This window comes from Streptopelia decaocto (assembly GCF_964273445.1).
Source record: "Streptopelia decaocto genome assembly, chromosome: 17".
Lineage (NCBI taxonomy): Eukaryota > Metazoa > Chordata > Aves > Columbiformes > Columbidae > Streptopelia > Streptopelia decaocto.
Genome location: NC_138672.1, coordinates 9,041,514 through 9,064,095, shown reverse-complemented (window position 1 = coordinate 9,064,095; position 22,582 = coordinate 9,041,514). Strand labels below are relative to the sequence as shown.

The 22,582-nt window shown below is 55.1% G+C and overlaps 1 protein-coding gene across 3 annotated transcripts in view; it reads right to left on the bottom strand.

Moving 5' to 3' along the window:
- The window catches only part of RXRA (retinoid X receptor alpha), a 103,446-nt gene that overhangs the window by 30,557 nt on the left and 50,307 nt on the right, over positions 1–22,582 (bottom strand). For all 3 annotated transcript variants that reach the window (XM_082067983.1, XM_082067985.1, XM_082067984.1), the window contains exons 2-3: positions 4,542–4,807; positions 222–372 (exon numbers count right to left, since the gene is read on the bottom strand). In XM_082067983.1, the coding sequence (XP_081924109.1) occupies positions 222–372; positions 4,542–4,807 (417 nt within the window). The remainder of the gene's footprint in view (positions 1–221; positions 373–4,541; positions 4,808–22,582) is intronic.

Genomic DNA, 22,582 nt, shown 5'->3' with positions numbered 1-22,582 from the left:
CTGCTCCAGACCAGATGGGCTGGAGAAGGCTGGTCAATAAGGGACTTTTCATGCCCTCCTCTGAGGGCACAGGCTGCTCCTCTCCCAATGGAGAGTCCTCGCTGTGCTGCAGGGACCCCAGGAGCCACAAACCCCTCGCCACGCTCTCCCAGGGCACCCATATGTGAGCGCAGCCCCAGCACGACGCTGCAAACCCCTCTGGGCACAGGCACCAGCCTCACCTGAAGATCTGTCCCCGCAGATGGCACATATGTGCTTGGTGAAGGAGGCCATCGTTCCTGAGGGATGTGCTGGCACTTTGAGGACTCCATTGAGCCCCAGGGGTGGCTTAATGTCTTCTGAGCTGCTGACGGGGTTCATGGGTGAGTTGAGCTGTCGAGAGAGAAGCACGGTGCTCAGTGAGGAGTCAGACACGGGGCAGGAGGGACAGGCAGGGCACAAGCTTCCAGCGGGGACATGCACCACTTAAAACACCCACCCACAAAGCCAAATCAAGAGGAAAATTTGGGCACATGTGTCCAGAGACCAAGGGCACAAGTGCTCGGCTGTTGCCCTGGCATAAAAGCCGGGGTGACTCTGAGCTGGCAGCTGGATGGCACCGGGTCTTGCTGCTGGCACCAGGGTGGAAGGAGCAGGGACACAGCGTGTCCCCCCACGCAGGGCTGACACCACCCGCCCCATGAAGGACGCTCCTGCATGATTTAAGGGGGCAGCGCGTTCCTCCTGCATCACCAGACCCTCACCCCAGTGCTTTAGCTCTGCAATTTATAGTTATCCTTTTAGCATTATCTCACCAAAGGAAAGCTTCACAGCAAATAAATAGATCCTGGATGGAACGGGGCCTGGCTTTCCAGAGCTGGTTGGGGTGGGACACTTCTCTGGGTGGATAGAGGACTGAAAATGGGTCACCTTGGGATGCAGCACCAGCCAGGAGCACTGCGGCTGTCCTAGGGACCAGCCTGCCAGGGACTGTCACAGAGCCTCATCCCTGCCAACTTCTAAATCCAGGCTGGATACGCAGGATTTGTGCTGCGGTTTGTTGTGTTTCTCTTCCCTAGTCGAGATACTCAGCAATTGCACTTGTCACAAATTAATTCGGGGAAGTCCCAGGGCTTGTGATCTGTCAATTAGAGGAGCGCAGCCGTTCCTCTGGCTTTAAAGTCACCGGGCTGGTGGGGAATATTTGGCAGGCAGATGACTAATAACGGCAGAACAGAGCAAGGTAAACCCACCCTGGAGAAATGTGATGGATTTGCCTCCCTCTCCCGCCCTGCCTGTGCCAAATGATGAATCAAAGGCAGCTGGGACCTGGTGCCACCGAGGGACACGCTTTGGCTGCTGCTCAGTTATGCTGTGACAGGGCAGAGAAGGGAGGGAGGAGCGGGTCACCAGACAAGAGCATCTCTTTGGGATGTGTGGGTCCCCAGGCACAGCGCTTCTCTCCGCGCTGCCCTGCGAGCAGGGGCTGCCGGCACTGCGGCTGCGGGGACAGTGGCTCCAGCCATTCCTCCCAGCGCGCTTGTTGGGAAAGGGATCCATTTCCCACATGCAGCTGGTGGCTCTGGCTCCTGTCGTGTTGCGTTACTGGCCGCTGCCACATGAGAGCAAGGACAGAGGCCATGGGCTGCTTGCTGAATGCAAGCCTTCTGCCACCACTTCCCCCAGTCCCAGGAGCCCAGAGTCTGCAGCCCCCCAAGAGCATCCAGCAGGGAAGATGAGCAGAGAAAGATGGGGCGAGCCCTGAGCCTTGCACCCAGGAGGGCAGGGGGTCCCACCACCACCCCGTGCATCAGCAGGACATCCTGGAGGGAGCTGAGTCAGCCCCGGGCTGGGCTGGGGGAAGTCATCAGTTCCTCTCGCAGCGACAGCCCGAAACTTCAGCGGAGGCACCACGTGCACCCCGTGGTTCCCACACCCCCCCGGCGCCTGCCCAGCGCCTTCCCCTCCGCGCTGGCGGCCGCCGAGCGAAACCGGCAGCACGTGCAGGCAGGGAGGAGGCAGCGGCCCCCGCCTTGGCACAGAACTTCTGCTCCAGGGCTGGACAACTCAGCAAGAGAAGCAGGGACACAGGAGGAACCAGCGCTCTGCTTCCCCAGTGATGCTGGGACTCCTCGGCTCCTCTCCCTTCCCTGTTCAGTTCATTGCACTGGGGATCAAATCCTCTCCCTTCTGGCAAGCAGAGATTTATTCCTCCCCCCATCCAAAAAAACCCACAAACAACCCATCTCCAGTCCCCCAGGCACCCTTACAAAGAACATTGTGCAAAGGCAGAGAGCGGCTCTGGAAAAGCCTAATCCCGTGTCTGATCTCTCCCCGCTCGCCGCAGGCACCCCAAGCTGCTGCCAGCGATGCCGGAGGCGGCTGCGCCAGCACAGCCCCGCGAACCATGTGGAAAGTCCCTCCCTTTCAGCTCTTACTGAAAATCCTGCCTTTTTTTTTCCTGTTTTTCCAGAGTTTTTAGTAGGAGGGTTTAAATATGTGTTAAATCCCAGTAAACAGCAGAGTTGCTGTGTCCAGCCTCGCAGTTCAGCTGGGACTGTGCTCAATACCGCTAACCAGCCCTGCTTTCAGCCATTCCTGCCCCGCACCCCTCACCCCTTGGCACCAGCACTCCGTCCCCGAGGGGCCTGGGGGCTCCCTGCGTGCTGGGGTGCCATGGCAGGACACCCTGATTTTGGGGCTGCATTTGGAAGCCCCTGGAAAGTGCATGGTGCTGGAGGGAGGGTGCTGGGTGTGCTCTGAGCATCCTCCGGCGCTGGCATCAAGTGCTACTGGCTCCTCACCTCCCCTGGACCAAACGGGAGAGGGAAAGCGACCCAGCTTTCGGGAGCCTGATGGCTCCTTCGCACCCCAGCACCGGCAGGAGCTGGGGGGGATGGGACCCACCCCATGGAACCCACCGCATCTCCTGCACCCCGTCCCCTTCTGCTCTGCTGGCTTTCCAGAGGCGACGAGGCGTGGGCTGATGGCAAGTGGCATCTGCCATCTGATTCAAACCACCTTCCATCAGTGCCATCCCCGCCTGGCGACGGGGGCCGCATGCCTCATTACCCCCAGCGCTTTGCCGACCGGTGCAGCGGTGCGGGGGTCTGTGCTCCCCTCCGAGCATCGGCCCCACCGCCTGCACCCTCCTCCTGCACTCCTCCGCGGGCCCAGGTAGGCGCCTCTGCCCGCTGCAGGGACAGGGACGGGGACCTAATGGGCCCAGACAGGGACCAGATGGCGGGAGCCATTAGGCTGACGACCTCCTCGCTGTCACCTCTAGGAAAACCACTTACGACAATTCCCCGAGCAAGGGACGGGTGCTCGCACCGCACCGTGCCGAGAGGGCTGGAGCCGCCGCGCTCCCCAGCACCGTCTGACCACGCTCTCAATTCCCCTTTCTGCCCTGTGGCTGCATTTTATTTCAGTTCCCCTGGCTCGCCGGTCCCTAAAGCAAACGGTGCCTTCGAATTGATGCTGGGGGTGCATCACCCCTTCCTGATTTCCTCCCAGGCTCGTGGCTCACGCCTGTGTTGCTTCACATCCCCGTTCCCACTCCTTCCCCACCATTTCTGCGCTCTCGCTGCTAATTTTGCTCTGGCTGCTCGTTCCCAGGCACCGTTTCAGTTCCCCTTCTCGGCCACAGGACGGGAGGTGGCATTTCTACCCTGCTCCTCTCCCATGCTGGGGAGCAGGACCCAGCTGCCCCGGCTGTCCCCACACATCTATGGGGCATCATGGGCTGGATCTTGCATGGGAAAAGCCCATCAAAAAGCAAATAAAGCTGCCACCTCTCCAGCCGGCACAGGGTCCTGGGGGAGCTGCCTGGGTGTGCCCAGGACTGGACTCAGCACAGCCCTTCCCAGCCCCAGGGTAGGAAGACCTGTTATCTCTGGAAATAAATCAGGCCAATATTTAAAAATAAAGGTGCTGGCAGGTGCTCGACTCTCAGAGAGGGCCTGGAATAAATAAACCCGCAGCGAGTGGCAGGTGGTGGCCAATTCCTTAATCTGCCCTTTTACTAAACATATACCGTGCGAGCAGCCAGCAACAGGTGGCAGGGGCTGGCCAGCGCACCCCGATCTCGCTATTTTTAAAAAGAGCTTATCTCTCCCTACTTGGAGGTTTTTTTACATAATCTTCAGCCAGCGAATGCCAGTCCTTCCCTTGCGAGGAGCAAGCAGCCCTGCCATAGAGGGGCAACGGGCAGGGGACCCCTTGGCACATGTTATGGGGGCACTGGTCCCCTCTCACCCCCAGCCTGGGGATGGACATGGCACGACCGGAGGGGACAAGCGATGGGAGATGACGGATGGCCGTGCTCAGGAGGTGCTGGTCCCCCACAGCCCACCCAGCCCCTGGCCAGGGGAGCAGGATGCCTCTGACTTAATTTCCCCCTTGGGCTTCTGCTTTTTGCCTCCCTTCTCTGCCTGCAATGTGGTTTATCTCCCTGGTCTGCAGCAGGGAGACCGGAGCTGATTTTGGACTGGGAAACACCCAGAGGGGGCTGATCCTCAGCTGAACAAGCAGCAGCAACATCGCCACCACTTTCACCTTACCTGTGGGCTGCTGGTGCCAAACCCCAGGCTGGGGGTGGAGGGGACGGACATCGAGTGCGGTCCCATGGGCGAGCTGATGACGGAGAACGGAGGTCCCATGCCATTGATGGGCGAGCTCAGGGTGCTGATGGGCGAGTGGAGCTGGCCCGGGGAGCCCAGCGAGGAGCCGATGCCCGGCCCAATGGACGGGTGGAGGGATGGGGTGGCCATGGGTCCCCGGCTCGTGGGAGAGTTCAGGGACGTGGAATTCACTTGGTTGGAAAAATCTGTAAGAGAGGAAAGAGAGAAGTGGGGTTGAGTCTCCCATCTCAGACAGGCTCTGGCGCATCGCCGCAGCAAGCCTGGAGCAGCAGCCCCCCGAAATTCCCAATGCATCCTCCATCTTTCAAAACCACCTTCTGCTAGAGTACCCACGCAGGCGTTAAGACAAGCTCTGAGGGCATTTCCACCTCAAGAGCCACTTGTCACTGCTCTCCTCCATCTCACCCGCCGTACCCCGGCTCTAAACTCCGCCATGGACGCAGCATCGCTGCTCGGGTTGATGCACAGATCAGAATTCCACTTTGGGAGCAGACAGATGCCCTCCGTGCTCCAGGATAACACGGATTTATTGCAGGGCCAGGCCACGCGTGGGGAGCGTGGAAGAGCAGCACCCGTGGAGCTGCGTGCTGCGGGAGAGCGGTTTGATGGCGAGAGCGTTTGCGCATCGCACGTGTGGTTTGTGTGTCCGTCCAGGGTACGAGCACGCAATGGGAAGGCAAGGAGGAGCACGCCTGCCTGCTGCACGGGCAGCAGGGGGGCAGATTTCTGCAGGGGGGGCAGATTTCTGCAGGGGGGGCAGATTTCTGCAGGCAGCCGCAGTCATGCTGCCTCTGCCTGCGCCCCAGCAGCTCTGCTGTCCCAGGGGAGCGGGAGGAGGGGGGCGGGAAGGGGGGGTTTAAAAATAGACTCTGATTCTCCCGAGAGGAGACATGGAGCCATTCCTGGCACATTTCCTCCTCATCCTGTCACGCTGCTTGCAAAACAATCCCGAGCGAGGAAGGGGCTGGCTCGTGGCCCCCGGGCGAGCTGCGAGCGGGAGCTGCCGGAAGGCGGCGGGGCGGACGGGCAGGGGCCCCGCAGCATCGCCACCGCTCTCCCCAGCACCCGCCGGGACCCCCTAGTTCACACCAGCAAACATTGGTCCAGAGAGGGGCAGCCACTGACTTCGTCATTTGGCCAGGGGCTGTTCACTGGGGGGTGCGGGAGCCACCGCTTTTGGCTACAGTTAACTAAATTCTGGGCAATATTGTCACCTGCAGGGGGTTGGCTGTCTCCCCGGGATTTTGGAGCAATTAGCATGTGAATGTTACAAAGTGGGAAACATGCTTGTTGAACTCACAGCAAGCCCAATCCCAGCAGTCTTCCCCAGACATCACCCCTACCAGTGGGGAAAGCCCAGAACAAGGCAGCAAAGGCCCAGCAAGGCAGCGATGCTCCCCTCGCAAAGCTGTGCAGCCAACATCCCATCACTGCACCCAGCATCCCATGCACCCAGCATCCCATCACTGCACCCAGCATCCCATGCACCCAGCATCCCATCGCTGCATGGTTGCATGGATGCAAAAATGGGCATTAGGCTCCAAAGCTGGGACGTGTCCAGCTCCCTCTGCACGGGTGTGCTGTCCCATCTAGGACAGGCAGAGGGGACACGTGCCCAGACCCTGTGCTCCAGCCAGGTGCCACCGTCAATACCAAAACCGGCACCGCCAGCCCCAGCAGGCGTCTCTGTGGCCATGGCGGAGGATGAGCATCCCTGTCCCTGGGGGACCGGCCTCGCATCATCTCTCGCAGGATGTTGATATAAAACAACCACCGGCCACCACGTCACCCGCAGCTGAGTGACGTGCGGGCAGCACAACAGGAACCCCGGGAAATTCCTCGAGGCTTCGGGGTCTGCTCCTGGGGTTCGGCACAGCGGGATCGTGCTTCCCGGCTCTCTGCTTTTTGGTGTCTTTACAGGGCTGGGAGGAGGAGCGGGGCTGGGTGCTGTCACGTGCTCTGGGGATGCGGGATGTGCTCGTCACCACCCCAGGTCCAGGGGGAAAGGCAGGAGCTCATTCTGCAGCACCCATGTGTCTGGGTATGGGGTCCCAGCCAGCCTTTCTCTGAGGGACCTCCAGAAACACCCGCCAGCCACAGTGACGGGTGGACACCATCCAAGGATGCGCTGGATCCCTGGCCAGGGGAAACAGGCACTTGACCTGCCGGCGAAGGGAAGGCAGCGAAGCACAGTCCTTCCTTTTAAAAGATGCTGAATATCGAAGGCAGGAGAGGTCACAGGCAGGTTATTGGCGACCGGCCCTTGCCTACTCAAGCACATCAGAAAGCAAAGCACAGCAGGGCTGGCACCTCTCCCAAAATACCCATCCCCGGGTACCACCGGAGCCCCCCAGCCCCGGGCACCCCGCGCCAGCTCCCCTCACCCATCCTGTTTACAGTTTTGCCTTCCCAGCAGACACATTCCGCAGCACCCAGAGAGGAACTGGGTGTGTGTGGTCGGGCTGGTCTGGGGAAAATAATTCAGACGACAAGAAAAAAGAACGGAGGCAAGAGGAGGAGTAACCTTGCACTGAACAGGCTGGTTGGGGAGAAGTGTGTGTAGGCACGGACACACATCTGGGTGTGTTTTCACCCAAAACCCTCAGCCAAACGCTCTGAAATCTGAACCAGACCTGAACTCCTTCAGAGCATCATGTCTCGCCTGTTCAAAACAACTCCTTGGACTCTGGGAAGTTTCCACTCCTCATCCAAACGCGGCAGCAATGGGAAATATTTACCTCCAACCAACTGGCAAATATAGAAAAGGGTTTGATTTTTGTTTGTTCTCCCTTAGAAAAATCCAGAGTCCACCTTTGGCACCTCAGACAGATGTTGGTGCTCAGGGGACTTGGGGGAAATACTGACTCGAGGTGGAGAGACAGGGATGTGGAGCTGGACATGAGAAGTTCGCCCTCCTCACTCATCACAAGCATCCTATAGGGCTTTAAATGCTAAAGGAGTGCCATAAAAATAAATCTAAAAAGGAAAAAAAGCCTAGATTGAGGAAATATCCTTAATAGAAACAAATAAACCCCTAAACTGATAAATACCACTTGGACTGCAGCAAACAGAGGAGGTATTTTCCCAAACACATTTTGAGTTCAAGCTGTGTGAGACTTCATTTTTCCTGTGCAGTTTTGCCATTTAAAGCCGTTGTGTGTGACTATCTCTTGACCGAAATAAACTCTGCCTGTTTCTAGATTGAAAAAAAAAGTTCTCAAAGCATTTCCCCTCTCGCCGCACCCATAAATTGCAGCTATTTTCTCTGTGCGTCCTTTGTTTAAACACAACGACCTCTATATATCTTATAAGATGCCCCATGGCAGTTGGGAGATGGGAAACGAGAGCTCTTCAGCAGCTAAGGAATTTGCAATGAAGCGCTTTTTCTTCCTCTAAACTACGAACGCGCAAGCCACAGAATCTGGATGTGAATTTTTTCCCAAAGTGTAAAGATGTTTGGGGCAGGGCCACATGATCCATCTCGAGCGCTGGGGTTATTTTGGCCGTGGGGGTGTGCGTGCTTTCGGCTCTCCTCCGCGGTTAGGAACACGCTTCAGCTCGAACCATCGCACGGAGACCAGAGCCAGCGGGTTTTGATCTGGCCTCAAGATAAGGAGCCCGAGTCTTGTTTTTCTGGCAGGGTGCTCAGCGCTACCTTAGCTGATACACGTCTTTGCAAGATCTCCTTTGGAGGACATCACCCCGGCTCCACAGGTGGGGAAACTGAGGCACGGGCAATGTCCCCAAACGGGGAGCAGACACAGACGGCAGGACACGGGCTCCCGTCACCTTCACCAAGGTTACACAGGAAATCAGAGCCAAAGCTGTGAATAGATCGTGGCTATTGCTAGACCCAGCCTAGCATCTCGACTGCTGAATCAACCTTCCCCACAGTTTTTACTTTTTCCCTGCTGCTGGCTCTGTGACAGACACCGCTCTTCTACTTCTATTAATTTTCAAAAAGGGAACAAAACATTTTTATAAAACATTTGTCCCCATTCCCATCCGCCTCCATCAGACACTCAGACCAAATGTCCCCGGGCAGCCTCACTGCTATTTTCCATCTCCTTGGCATTCTCGGGGCCAACAGCAGAAACCTCCAGCTTGGACCAGCAAACATCCACATCTGGATGCAGGTTAGAGCCCCCGGGAGCTGTGGTTGCTGAAACCACCCAACCACGCCACCAGCCATCGCAATAATTCCCTCTTGCATTTTATCATCCAGTGCATGGGACTCTCCAAGTGTTGCTTCTTGGCCGGGGTAGCAGCCGAAGAGCTATAAACAGCTTTTGCTGATACGGCAATATCAAGAAGGGCTATGATTTTAACATCTCTAGACCACAAAGTGTCCCAGAGCAGTAACAATTACAACAGCAAGAGGTGCTTTTTTTTTTCCCAGGATAGCTCATTTGTACCAGAATAAACTGTACCAGCATAAGCTTTCGCCAGTATAATCTTCATTTATGCTTAAGAGGCTTTGCCAGTAAAACTGCAGTGACCCAGCTCTGCTGGAAACCCTTTTCCCGCATATCCAGGGAGTTTACTCAGCAGCTCGGTGGCTCAGCAGCCACTTCTGAGAGAGGGGAAGCTACACAAAAACATATCACAAGGCATAAAAAACATATCTAAAGGCACAAAAAGACTCCTGCACTTGTGCTTTTTTGCAGCTGAGGTGGGTTGCAGACCTGGGGCAAAACCCTACAGCCCATCTGCGAGGGACTGGGGGGTTTGCGGGCACCCCACGCACCCGCCCCGACGCCAGCCGAGATTCGGAAAGCCGCCCGCACCCCTACTCTTCCGCTTTTTTTTTTTCCTCAGCACCTCTTCCTCCTTAATCAGAAAGCAGATCAATTCTGAGTATTAAACAGCAGGAAATTCTAAATTTGGGTTGCCACTCCCTTCCTTAAGTCGCTCTCCGCGTTGGGGCTGTGCAGAAGTGTGGGGCCGCGTTTGGAGGGGATGGGGACCAGCAGCTGAGATGAGGCTTTCGGAAACCTCCTCCGCTCTCAAGTGGCACTTTGATTTTGATGGGGTTCAAAACTCCTGACACCCAAATGCACGTGAATCCGCATTTAAACGCAGCACACCGAGAGCACTGCTCCTTTTGGTGGTGTTTCCCTAAACAGTAGTGAGAATCCCTGTCCATTCGCTGCCATTCCTCAAAAGCAGTGCAGAAATCTCCCCGTGTGCTTTCCACCGAGGAACCTCCTTTTCCACCTCCAAGCAAACCAAAGCAAACAACCTGCGCCCGCCGACACAGCGGGATGCTGAGAGCAGCGGGCAGGACACAAATCTGGGCAGGACACAAGGGTTTGACCCAAGTTTTCACTCGAAAATTGCCATGGGAATACAGTGACCACAAGAGGTCAGGTCCTCACTTTTGTCCCTGATCAAAAACTGAACGACGAGTATATTTACAGCGGATGAATTTAAATAGCCGTTGGCCTACAGTCTTGAGTAAGTTTGCTCTCAATTTTCACCAGCACGACTGAGAGCTGAAGTGAGGACGGAGCAAGAGCTGCCTCTGCCCCTTCCATCGCTGGCTGTGGCCATGGACCCCTGGGTCCAAGAAACAAGCATCACCTTGTGTCCCAACCGCATTAAACTGCATTTATTGCCCAGTGAGGAAAGACAACCGATCCCCTTAAACCACCCAGGTGCCAGGCACATGGCAGAGGGAACCCTGAGATGTCAGAAGATGCACCTGTATGTTATCCATCCGTCCCCGCTGAGTATCACTGCCCCAGCAATAGGCAAAAGGGTATAGGACCACTGAGCTGCAGTGTGATCAAACACATCAGTGCCAAGTAGCTGTTATCACCAAAAAAGTAACTCAAATTGTTTTTTCTTTTTACATTTCTGAACTTGAGTACAAAGACAAAGCCAACAATGTCCCTCTCAGACCCCCCCAGAGTTTGCTCAGAGGACAGCACACAGAAATGTGTCTTTTTGCCAGCATTTAAAAATCACCATGTGTGTTTTCTCTTGGGTTGTCCCAAGGTTTGGGAGAGTTTCTTCAGTCATGCTTAGCACTTTCCCCCGCAAAAGTGGTGGTTTGAGCCACTCGGGAATGGTGAGAAACCCCATTTCAGCTGCTTTCTGCTCCGGGTGGGTTCTTCCTCCCGCTGGGTTTCACTTTGACCCAACTAAAACCTCAAAGCCACACAATTTCTCACCCCCAGCTCGCTTGGCTCGGCCACCACCAAACCCAGCCAGGAGCTCAGCCGCCTTTTGGAGCTTCCAGCTCAGCATCTGGGTCCCCCCTTCCAGGGGGTTTTCTCAACGGGAGGAAAATTCAGCAGCATCCCTCTGTGTGCTGTCGGTCCAGCCCCTTGCAGGCAATCGACTGCTGCCTCCTGCTAGGATTCCACCTTACGGGGTTGATGGGCCATGGCATGAGATGACAATGCCCACAAGCAGCTTCTCTACGGCACTCTGCACGCCAACCCAGCCCAAGCCCCCACCGCCGCAGCTCAGGGAAACCTCCGCTGTCCTCCCAGAAGATGAAGGAGAAGAAGAAATGCCGAAGCATCCCACCAGCAGGCCATGGACAGGGCGGATGTGGGCTCTCCAAAGCGGTACCCACCCCAAATATCGCAGCAGCGCCGCTCGGAGCGGGCAGCATGCCCACCCCCAGGGCTGAGCTGGGACACCTCTGTCCCTGCAGCTCCAACACCCCTTCTCCATCTCTATCCTATTTTATTTTCTCCTCCATGATCCGGATGCAGGTTTACAGATAACATCAGATCTCCCCAGCACCAAGGGGAAAACCGTGTGGTCACAGCTCTGGGCTCAGGCTGCCAAGTGCTGGGTGGTATTTGGGTGTCTCTCCCCAGCCAACCTGCATGGCTGACCATGCGCTCACCAATGTTCCCATTTTTTGGCACCCTGGTTTAAAGCACCACGGGGTCCCTTTGGGAGATGTTCACCCCAAACCCACCCATCACTTGCAAGAACCTGGATGCCCAGAGCTCTGGTGACACCCCCACCACACCAAAAACCCACCCACACCAAACACTGGGCTGCTTCTGCCTGATGCTTCAGGGTTAGCATAGAGGGCTGGGGCACAGACCCCACACCGGGGCTGAACAAGCGTGCTCAGCTCTGGCACGGGGGCTTTTATTTTGCCTTGAAAACCCCATCCCGCCCTCTCGGGAGCCCTGTAACAGCGCAGCCCGCTCCCGCAGCCCCTGCAGAGCCGCACGCCTCTGCTGGGGCTATTCCCATCCCCGAGGGGGAAGGACTCAAAGAGGAATTTTCCAGAAGCTGCTCTCCCCGCAAGCCGCCGTGTCACAGGAGGAAACGCTTGCGAACGCCTCTTCCTCCGCCGGCACCCCCGGCGTCCCACCCTGCGCACACCCCATCGCCCACCATCTCCCCCACCCATGCAGGACCCCCCTACCAATGTTCTTTTGGATTTGCATCTCCCCAGCGCACGGGGCAGCCCCTGAGCCCCCCCTTGGGAGAGCCGGGGTGGTGGGTGGAGAAGGCAAAAGCAGGAAGCGTGAGCAAGAGGGAGAATGTGACATATGGAAAGTGTGAGGAGCCCCTCGGAGAGGAGGGAAAGGCAAAAAGCAAAGGCAAAAGCAAAGGCAAGCCCAGGGGAGGCTCCCCCCAGCCTGGCAGGGGTGGGTGGAGGGGGAGGGTGCACCCAGGCAAACAAGGATTCTGCTGATAAAGCAAATGTGACTCAATCACACGCTTGTGCAAAGATGTCACAACAGTCCGGAGAAATTACAGGCTCCTATTTCATCCCTCAAGGGCCGGCGCTGTCCTTGCTCGTACAATACGCTCTGTTCTGCTGTCAGCGGCTCAGCGACTGCCCCTAATTTACTGGCTGGGAACCCGCTGCAGGGACCGGCAATAATCGGTGCAGTGTGGAGCTGCTGCCAGGGCTCCTGGGCTGGCAGCGGGGCTGGGGGCGTCCGCTCACGGACTCAAAATGTGGTGGCTCTTTTCAGCTCGTGCCATTGCCAGAAGCAGCCCAAAGCGGGGGCTCGCTGTCCCAGTGATAATGGGACAAAGGCAGCTGCCCCCAGTCCAGCTCTCTGCCCCAAACTTGGGGAAATTAGGAACCCACCGGGCAAACCTTGCTTTGGGGCTTGCATCTCTCCATCTTCTAGGGTGCACCTCCAAAAGAGAGAGGTTTGGGGGACCTAGAACTCACTGCCAAAGCACAAGGGCTGAGCTCCCATCACTGCCACCATCCCCTGCCTAAAAACAGCCAGGAGCAAACCAGGCCATGCTGAGTGGGAACTTGTACCTGCTGGCACCCTTCCAGCCTCCAAAGAACATCCGTGAAGCCAAAACAGCAGCAAAAGATGCCAAAGGAGGAGAAGATGCTCCCTCTTTTCTGCAAAGATGGAATGGCTGCACCCAGGGATCCCTTTAGCCCTCACCAGCATGGGCACATGGTGGTGGTGGCACCCGGGTGCTCCCCCATGTCCCGTCCATCCTGTCCCGTCCCGAGCTCTGCTCGGAGCTCCTCATCCTCCCTGCAAACGCCAACCTGCGTGGCCTCCCCGGCTCCATCCCTTTCCCCGAAAGGAGCACGGTGAACGCAAAAGCACAGTGGTCCCGCAGGTTGCTGAAGCTCATTATGGCCTTTTAATTACATTCAATTGCAGTTTTATGGGCTTACGGGCAAATTGGAAGTGATCTAATTGCCCTTGAGGGGGTGCTACACTCTGAGCTATGAAAAACCAAGCAGGATCCAGCGAGATGCAAAGGGAGCACAGAAGCATTAGGCTCGCTCCAGCAGAAAGAGGAGAAGTTACATCTCACGCCGAAGCTCCCCCAGGACCTCACAGTAATGAGCAGCACACGTGGCATGTGCCGCGTCCACCACTGAACCCGGATCACAGTGTCCCACCATCCCAGAGCATCCCACCCAACGCCCCCCAGCACCTGGGTCCTGTTTCCATGCTGAGTTCTGGGGGGGGATGGCCCACATTGCTTTAAAAAGTCCAGCACTATGTGTGCAGGATCCATCTGATGGGACAAGCTCCATCCTTGGGACCTGAGATGGCAGCAGGAGGTGACACGGGGAGGGTACAGCTGTGTATTGCTGAGCCCCTTCTGCTCCTGGCTTCTAGGAACAACCCACAAACCGGCCAGGCAGATTATATTACGGTGCTGTGCGCGTGCGTTAATCCAGATTTGAGATAATTACAGTCATTCACTTGGCATAATGGGCTTTAATTGATCCAACGTGGCGGGCGCTGGTGCTCACCGCCAGCATGCAGCTGGCATCCCAACACCGTGGCCGGCAAAAGGCAACACTGCTAACTGGTTTTCCAGAAAACCAGTTATGGAAGCCCTCCTTAGGGGACACTGGACCTGACTGCAAGGCCACATTGGTCTTCCCATCTCCCAGATGAGACCCAGCAGGCACAACGAGTCCTCTGGTGAGGTGACATCTCATGAGCATCCAAGTGCGATGAGCCATCTCTCCAGAGGGCTTTTGCTGCTGGGAGAAAGGGCAGCCCATGGGAACACCATTTTCCAGGTATCCTTGGAGAAATGCCCACCTTCCAGCCCGTGCCGACCAGTAGGTTGGTCAACAGACCCTTGGAGGTCCCTTCCCACCAGCACTTTTGTGCTTTAAAGCACACAGAGCTGGAAACCCAGATGGACAAAGTAACCTGGGGTCACAAAACAGCCACCCCATCTCATCTCAGCTCCTTCCCTGCATCTCCACGGATGACTGCAGCATGCTCCAGAGTGAGCCAGTCTCCTCGAGGACAAACCACCCACTTTGTGTACCACAGATGGAGGTCTAGGAGAAGGGGTCTGGGAACCGGGTGCCTACGTGCTGCAGGAAGGCGCCTGACAAGATAGGGAAGGCAGCTGCCAGAGCCAGGTCACCTTCCATAAAAGCTATTTCCCCCTGGAAACTAAACGGCACGCACCATTTTTCAAGAGAAAGCAGCTGCCTCCAGTCTTACATGACCCCCCAGGGTTCAATCACACACGCTGGGTGGGAGGGAAGGTTTAAGCCCCCTCGACACGTGTGGCCAGAGGGATGGGCAGGCTTGGTCAGTGGGTTGCTCCCCCTTCCCAGGGCATAGGAAGACTTAGGAAAGCCTTTCCGCTCCCCAGGGCAGGCTGCAGTAGAGGATGGTCTGCCTGCAAGCTGCCTTTGGGTTTGAGTTTCTGGTTCGCATCCAAAGCTAATTAGGCTGCGCCAAGTCCAATCAGATAGCCATGGCTAATTGAGCTCGGCGCAGCCGGGTCAATGTCCAGCGGGTCTGCGCGTTCCAGGCATTTTGTCAGCCCACAGATAACTGCCCAGGCCTGGGAAGGGGAAGGACCCTTAGAAAAATGTTCACTCCATGTACAGCAAGAGCCTTTCCCTGCCGGAGCTGCATATGGCCCCGGGTTAACCCCTCGGACATCACCAGCATTGTCCTCATGCCTGAGGAACCCCAATGGGTCAATCATAGAATCACAGAATAATTTGGGGTGAAGGAACCTTCCCAGCTCCCCCAGTGCCTCCCGTGCCATGAGCAGGGACATCTTCAGCAGCTCAGGGTGCTCAGAGCCCCGTCCAGCCTGGCCTGGGATGTCTCCAGGGATGGTTCATCCACCACCTCTCTGGCCAACCTGGGCCAGGCTCTCACCACCCTCAGTGTAGAAGATTTCTTCCCCGTGTCTAGCTGAAATCTCCCCTCTTTTAGTTTAAAACCATCACCCCTTATCCTGTCACAACAGGCCCTGCCAAAAAGTCCCTGTGTCTGCCCCTGCATGCTCCTCCTCAGCTGACAAATAGATGAGATGTTCATCAATAAACCTCAGCTTCTCCTAATACTTCTGATTACAAGCTCTCTGTTTGGATCTGTGTTCATATTACACGTCTCAACTATATATTCACTTCTCTTTAAATCCCCGCGTATCTTCTTTACCACTTAAACCACAGAGTGTGCTCTGGTTTTTGTGGTTTTGTTTTGGTTTGGTTTTTGGTTGGTTGGTTGGTTTTGTTGTTGTTGGGTTTTGTTTTTGTTTCTCCTTCCTGCCTGCCCTAACTTTCCCTGCTCCAACAGCAGTTAGAAAACAAACAGCAATTTAAATTACAGCATGTTGGGGTAGCCTCCAAGCTCATCTCCCAGCAAACCCGAGGGGGACAGGATCAGTCCTGCTGAGGACCCCACCAGCGCTGGCCGCCAGCCCCACCGTGTTTGTAAAACACTTTGATTTATTTCTTTCTCAGAATTGGCCAAATCCTTACTCAGACTTCACTGGGGACATCTCCCCACCATGCCCTTGGTCCAGCCCGAGTGGAGCATCGCTGCACTGGGTTGCAAAACACCAGCCGGAGCAGCAGCAGCACAAGGAGAGCCCAGGCGGGCTCCCCCCTCACTGCCCCACATCCCTCTGGCAATCGAGACAATTGCTTGCATGGAAACCTAATTATATTAGGGAAGTATTTAGTAATTTTTAACTGTTTGGCTGGTGGCTTGGCTCCCTCCCCCTCCTGCATACCAGCAGAAGTTGCCTTGCTGGATTCCCCCCCTCTTCCGCTGCTGCTTTTATGAGCAAGAGCGAGGAAGAGGAGCAAGATGGTGTGATGGGCTGGGACTCGCGATATCCGTCTCAAATACAAATTCAACACCCCTGTCATTACAAGGTTTGAGCTTGTGCTGGATCCCCGCACGTGTCTCCATCTTCCCCCAGTAACCGCTATGCAAAATGTGAGTGTGCACCAGAGGCACCACGATGCAGAGACAGGAGCTCCCGCCCTGCGCCCAAGGCACCTTGAAGAAATAACATCCCCAGGAGCATCTTGGTCCTGTTTGTACATGGACTGTGGGCAGCAGAGCAGGACCCAACCATGGAGAGCGTTGTACCACGAAGACCTTTGTACTGCAGGGAGCTTTACACTGTGGAAAGCTCTGCACCTAGGAGCTTTGCACCACGGATGATGTTGCACTATGGAGAGCTTTGCACCACAAAGACCCAGCCCCAGCTCATATGGGGGGCTGGTGGGCACATGAAGCTCCCCCAGCCCAGTCTGGACCCCCCAATTCCCAAGCCTGGGGCTGGCCCAGCTGCCGGCTGCTCCTTTAAGAGGCGACGCGGGGAACGCGATGGCCGGCGTTTTCCGAAGGACCATTAATTTGCCAGCGTCACATGCTTCGCAGCTGCAGCCCGGCAGTGATTTATATGCCTCTGAAGTTCATCAGAGGGAAAAGTACTTTCCAGGCACAGCGTATCCCCCTTCCCCTCTCTCTTCCTCACCAGCACGAGCTGCCCGTGTCTAGAGCCCAGCCAAAAACCTGAGGTCCCATCCATCACCCCCGCATGTCACCCCCTGCCCTCGCCACCCAGCCCAGGCACTCCCCTTCTCCCCAGCATCTGCGAGCAAAAGAAAACTTCCTCTGGCTTCCTCGCCTCCATGACCCACCGATGAGAAAGCCATTAATTAATAAGGGGCAGCAGTGATTCGGCTCCTCGGCCGGCCGGGGGGCTGGCGAGCCCCCTCCTCCCCATCCATGCGCCCTGTAGCCAAAATAAACGGCAGGCAGAAGGCGGGCGTCCCCTCCTCCTGCCGCCACCCCCCGCACGCCGTCCTCCAGGGAGGTTCAAAAGTTCAAGATTTTCACATTTCCCTAACGTTATTTCAGGAAATTGCTGGAGAAAGGAAAGACGGTGCTGCCGAAAAAGCAATCCGCGTGTGGACATAGGAATACACATAATGCAGAGGCAGGACTCGGTGTGCGCCAGGCGTGGTTCGGAAGGAGCCCCATCCCCACCCCGCACCGAGCCCGCCTTTCAGATTTTGGCTCGAGAGCTTTCGTGCACATCGCTGACTTTCACAGAGTTATTCCTAAAGCAACCCCAAGAGCAAAGCTGATGTTGGGACATGCTGCCACGAGTTCCACGGGTCAGCCCCAGGAGCTGCAATGCTCAGAGCACCAGCACTTACCAAATCACAGCGGCTGGTTTGGTGCTGATGCTGCCAAGCGGGTTCAAAGCATCACCGAGAGCATCACAACGTGGGTGTGTGGGTCCCAGGTCCCCAGAGAATTACAGCCTGACCCCAGGGCTCCCTGCAAACACTGTCACCAGCTCTGATGTGCTTTTGGGTTCCTCTCTTCCCTCCTCTCAAAAGCTTTCAAATTTCGCCTTTGCACAAACCTCAAAAGTTGCTCAAAAGCGACCGAGTCACACCTGGTTTTTCACCAAAACCAGGTTAAGCTACAGCGTTTGCTGAAGGTTCACGGGAAAGGTTCATAAAACTACTGAAACTCTTGGCAAACTTGAATTTGGAGTTATAATGAAATATGAAACTCAACTACTTTCATGTGGTTTGGGGTTTTTGTTGCAACACATTTGTTGTAGCAGCTTTGGGTGAGAGCACGACAATCTAGTAGACGACAGCACGTCTGCAGGAGCGAGGAATTCAGATACACCCCGGCAGCGCTCGGCTGGCAAATTATTAACTCTTATTTGAAGCCATGTCATTAGAGTGGAGGCTGGATCTGTGCCACCACATGCTTGGGGACATGGGGCAGAGCTCTTGGCGCTGGCAAGGACCCAAGGCAGGAAAATCACCTTGCCCCGTCACACCGGTGCGGCTCTGGCAGCGAAGGGCAACCTCGGCTGATGGAAAGAGGGGCTGGGAAACCTTCACACCCAAATGTTGCTTCACTCCTTCCAAGGATGCAGTTGGGGGGTTGGTTTGCTGAATTCCTGCAGTGTTTGGAGCTGAAGCTTCTGCTTTGGATCGTGCTCTGGATTCACCATCCTGCAGCATTGTAAGGAGCTGGTGTGGAGCTTGCTAAGACATTCCCTGCAACAAAGAGTCAACCCAGGGGCAAGAATGAGCTTGCTCGCACCGTCCCCACTATTTCCAGTTGGAAAGTGGTGATGAAGTGATGAAGACAACCCTTGAAAACGAGCAGCATAAGCATCCCATATTATCGATTTCCTCGACAGAATGCGATTCTCCCTGATGAGCTCTTCCCAGGTATCCATCACCCTCAGCCTCCATTAACCCCTTGCACTTGCTCTCCAAAAGCTCACCCTCCCCAGGGTCTGCAGGGTTCCTTGCCATGACAAAGCGGCTGATGCATCTAAGGAGATTTCTGAAGACGAGAGCAGCACCTGAAGTCTGCATATCTGCAAAGGTGGCCAAGCAAACACTAAGAGCAGTGGAAAAATCACCTGCATCCTTGGTCTCACTGAGAGGCAGCATGAACGCGTCCTCCAGTGACCTGCTGGCATCACCCAGACCACTGCGATGGAAATATCTACTGTAACACGCAGTAAGAACTGCAACGGATCAATAGGTGCATTTTCACACCCACCCTTCAGGCTTTGCACGGCGTCTGTGGCCAGGAGGGAGCAGGGACACTGCGGGGACAGGTGACGATGCTCCAGGCATCGGGCATTGCCTCCGAGAGAAACCGCATCCCAAAGGAGGGAGCAGGACCCCCAGCCCAGGCACCCGGAGGTCGACCGGAATCCAGGACATTTGGAAGCCCAATTAAGGAAGTTTATATGAATTACAGAAATGTGCTAATACCCTGGGAAAGCCTTGAAATGCTGCACAAACACAGCACTGCTCTTCCCAAGCCATTGCCCCCCCAACACGCCAGCACCAGCTCCCCCAGCACAGCTCAGCCCTTTGCTCTTCCCCCCATCACATCTCTGCCAGGTCTCAGCCCCTTCATTCCCACCTCCTGATTACACCCCTGAGCCATTTTTTCCCCCTCCTTTATACATTTTAAACTGCGTATTTTAAAGCACTGCTGAAAATCCCCAAGACATCCCAGGCAGGTCAATGTTTTGCTCAGAAACCAGGTGACACCAGGGCCAAGAAGCAGCACCGTGATGCTGGGTCACTTTCTGAACATGGTCCAGGCTATGAAGTGATTAAACTCACTCGTATCTAAACAATAAGTAATAATAATAATGTCAATTTTGCAGTGCAGTTCTTTCAATATGTGGTAATTAATGTATTTGTAACGAGCGACAGTAAAGATTTTCAAGCCACCTAATTAGAGGCCATTTCCTTTCCAGATATACCCAAGTCCCTTTGGAAAAGGAAACGTGGCCCCCAAAGCTACCTCGGTGCTGTAGAAACGTTACTGTGTGTCCTCAAGATTAATCAGACGCTCAACTTCCCCGGGGGCACCATTGGCAATCCCTGATCCCAAATATCCCGGAGCCGCTTCCTTGGTGCCCCGCACTGAACCAGCACCCAGCAGCAGCATCACGCAAGCTCTGCTCTAAAAGGCACCCAAAATCCCAGAGAGGTGCCTGTGTGTTGATTCATCCTGGCTCACGATGGCAGCAATGGTGCCAAGGGACAGTTAGACACGATGGGGAAGAGTAAGGGATGGTGGCACCTTGTACACGCCCATGTAAGAGATGCACGCGCGGGGCAGCTCATCCTACACATCACAGCACCCACCACCCGTCTTGATGTACTTTTCCGTTTGTGTCTGGCATTCCCAGAAAACACTAACTTCATTATTGATTTGTGCTCGTTTGTCATTTTTATAACCTGGCCAGCGCTTCTACTGAAGGCCATGACTAATTCCACTTCCCCGGGGCTGGAAGGGGCCAGAGCCTTTAACTCTTTCAGGATGGGCTCTGCCAACTCGCTCCCGACTCATGGGGCACCCACAGAAACCCCGGTTGTTCCAAGAGGAGCCGGCCGGACTGAGCTGAGGAGTCGGCAGCAGCTCAATGTGGGTCCATCAGGGCTGTGATGGGTTTTGCAGCACCATCCCATTCCTTTCTCAACCCAAAAGGGCTGTAGCAGAAAGGCAGATGGTCCGGTAGCTGAGATGGGGCTGAGCGATCCTCTCTGCTGGCTGTAGAGAGCTCGGGGGGAAAAATGGACTTTCCACCCATTACTCTTATGCCAAAACATCCTCAAGTGCCTCCGTGTCAAAAGCAAAACCAGCAGCAGGACTTAATCCTGGCCTTGGCATGTTCTGTTCCTTGGGGTCCAGCAAACAGAAGGAGCAACAAGAACTCCCAAGTGACTCTCACAAATACCTACATACAAATTAAACTCCTTAAATTATCTTAGGCTGGTGGGAATAAAGCTTGACCATGGCAATGAGGAGAACATGCCAGTGCTGGGGGGAACACTTGCCCTCCCCAGCTAAGCAATCAGCAACCCCCACAAAACAGGGATTGTCCCCCGAGGGCTGTGGAGCTCGGCGGGAGCAGGTCTCCTTCCTTCCTTACAGACACTTCCCAGAAAAGAGTCAGGATCCACCTCCCAGAGGAGAAGGTCCATTGAGTTAAACACAGCAGATGCCGTTTCCGAGGGGTGGGATATGGGGAGTACCAAACATGACATCTGCAATTATGGGAAACCAGATAAAGAAAATCAAATCTCATGCTTCAGGGCAGGGGCTGATGGGTACAAGGGTCAGGAAGGAATTTCTGTCCCCTTACACAGCAGTGCACAATTGGGTCAGTGCATTACCGGGTGGCACAAGTCCTTGATTGTTTTTCCCTTCCCGTTTTGAAGCCCTGCGATCTCGCCTGTGTCAGAAAAGCTGTATTTGAAGGAGCAGTGGCTTCACCTGGTGTGGCACAGCTGATGCTTCTCCTATAACCCACCTTGCTAAAGCCCAGCGTCCCTAGTCCCAGCTCAAAGATCGCTCAAAGCCGGTCCTTGCGCCTTGCTGCTTTGACACCTGTCTGCAGTGCTGCCTGCCCCCTCTCAGCCTAAATTACTTCTACTACAACCATCTAAATTGTAATAAAGTCTCCTCTGAGTAAGGATCTTCCCTTCCCATGTGTTTGTAAAGCACCTTGTACACCTCTGGCCCCTGCAATGTTGGCTTAGAAAATAACTGCACTGGAAAAGGGGCTGAATGGAGAGAAGTAAGCAAAGAGCGACGACGGTTTCGATAACAGAGGTTGGGAAGCGTCTGTGGTAACAGCGGTTGCTCTCCCTTTACACCACATCCAGCATCCCTTCTCTTCCTTAAGCAACTTCTCTATGCTAAAACTTGCCTAGCTGGGAGGATCTAACCACAGGGAAGAGGCTTGAGTTTCAACTTAAAACAAAGTGAGCAAACAAACGCAAAGATGGTCTGCAACATGTGTCTATCTGCATTCGACCCTTGCTAAGCCACGCTTTGCCAAACCACATGCTTCATAATCCCGACAAACAGTTATCGGTCTTTTCCCACTGCCAAGCAGCTATTTAGCAGCAATTCTGTCACCAAGGGTGGCATTTTTAAACGTGCTCTGTATCAATCTCGCTCTACGCCAGCAGCTTTCCATCGACTCCACGACACCACACTCTGCAAATCTTAACAAATAGGGTCGACTGGGTTTCTTATCACACAACACCTATGATTAGTGCAATCTGAAGTATTAGACTAGTTAACGCTGACCGTTGTTTAATGACACGAACGCACGCATCCCTACTCATTGTGACCATCTACCCGGCACCGAATTTGGGAGGTCTATAGGAACCCGTGGGTCGGGAACATGAAGCCCCTTGGCCAGCACCACTTGCCTGACCCTGCTGCCTTGCTGTCAAGAAAATTTTGGAGTTTAGTGTCCCAGAGTTGTCCCAGGAAGGTGTAAATCACCCAGAGGGTTGGTGTCGAGCTCTGAAACCCACTGCCACCCCACAAACCTCGCAGCCCTGCGCATCCGCGGGGCAGTGAGTCACGTCTGCTGTCAGGGGAAAGGTGGAATCAAAGGTATGAAAATGTACTGAATAGGAACCGGCATGCCCAGACTTGGCCCCTACAATCCAGAAGCTGAGCCAAGAAAAGAAAGCAGGCGCACAAGAAGGTTGGGATGGGGCAAACGGGAGTTTCAGCATTGCAAACATGTTGAAGACAAGTGGGAGAATAATCCTGGGGGGAATGTTTGACGGTGCCTGTGGTGGCTTGCTCAGGAAAAATTAAAAAAAAAAAAAAGCGAGAAACATTAACAAAAGAAAGAAAAGAAGAAAGAAGCAGCTCTGTGGC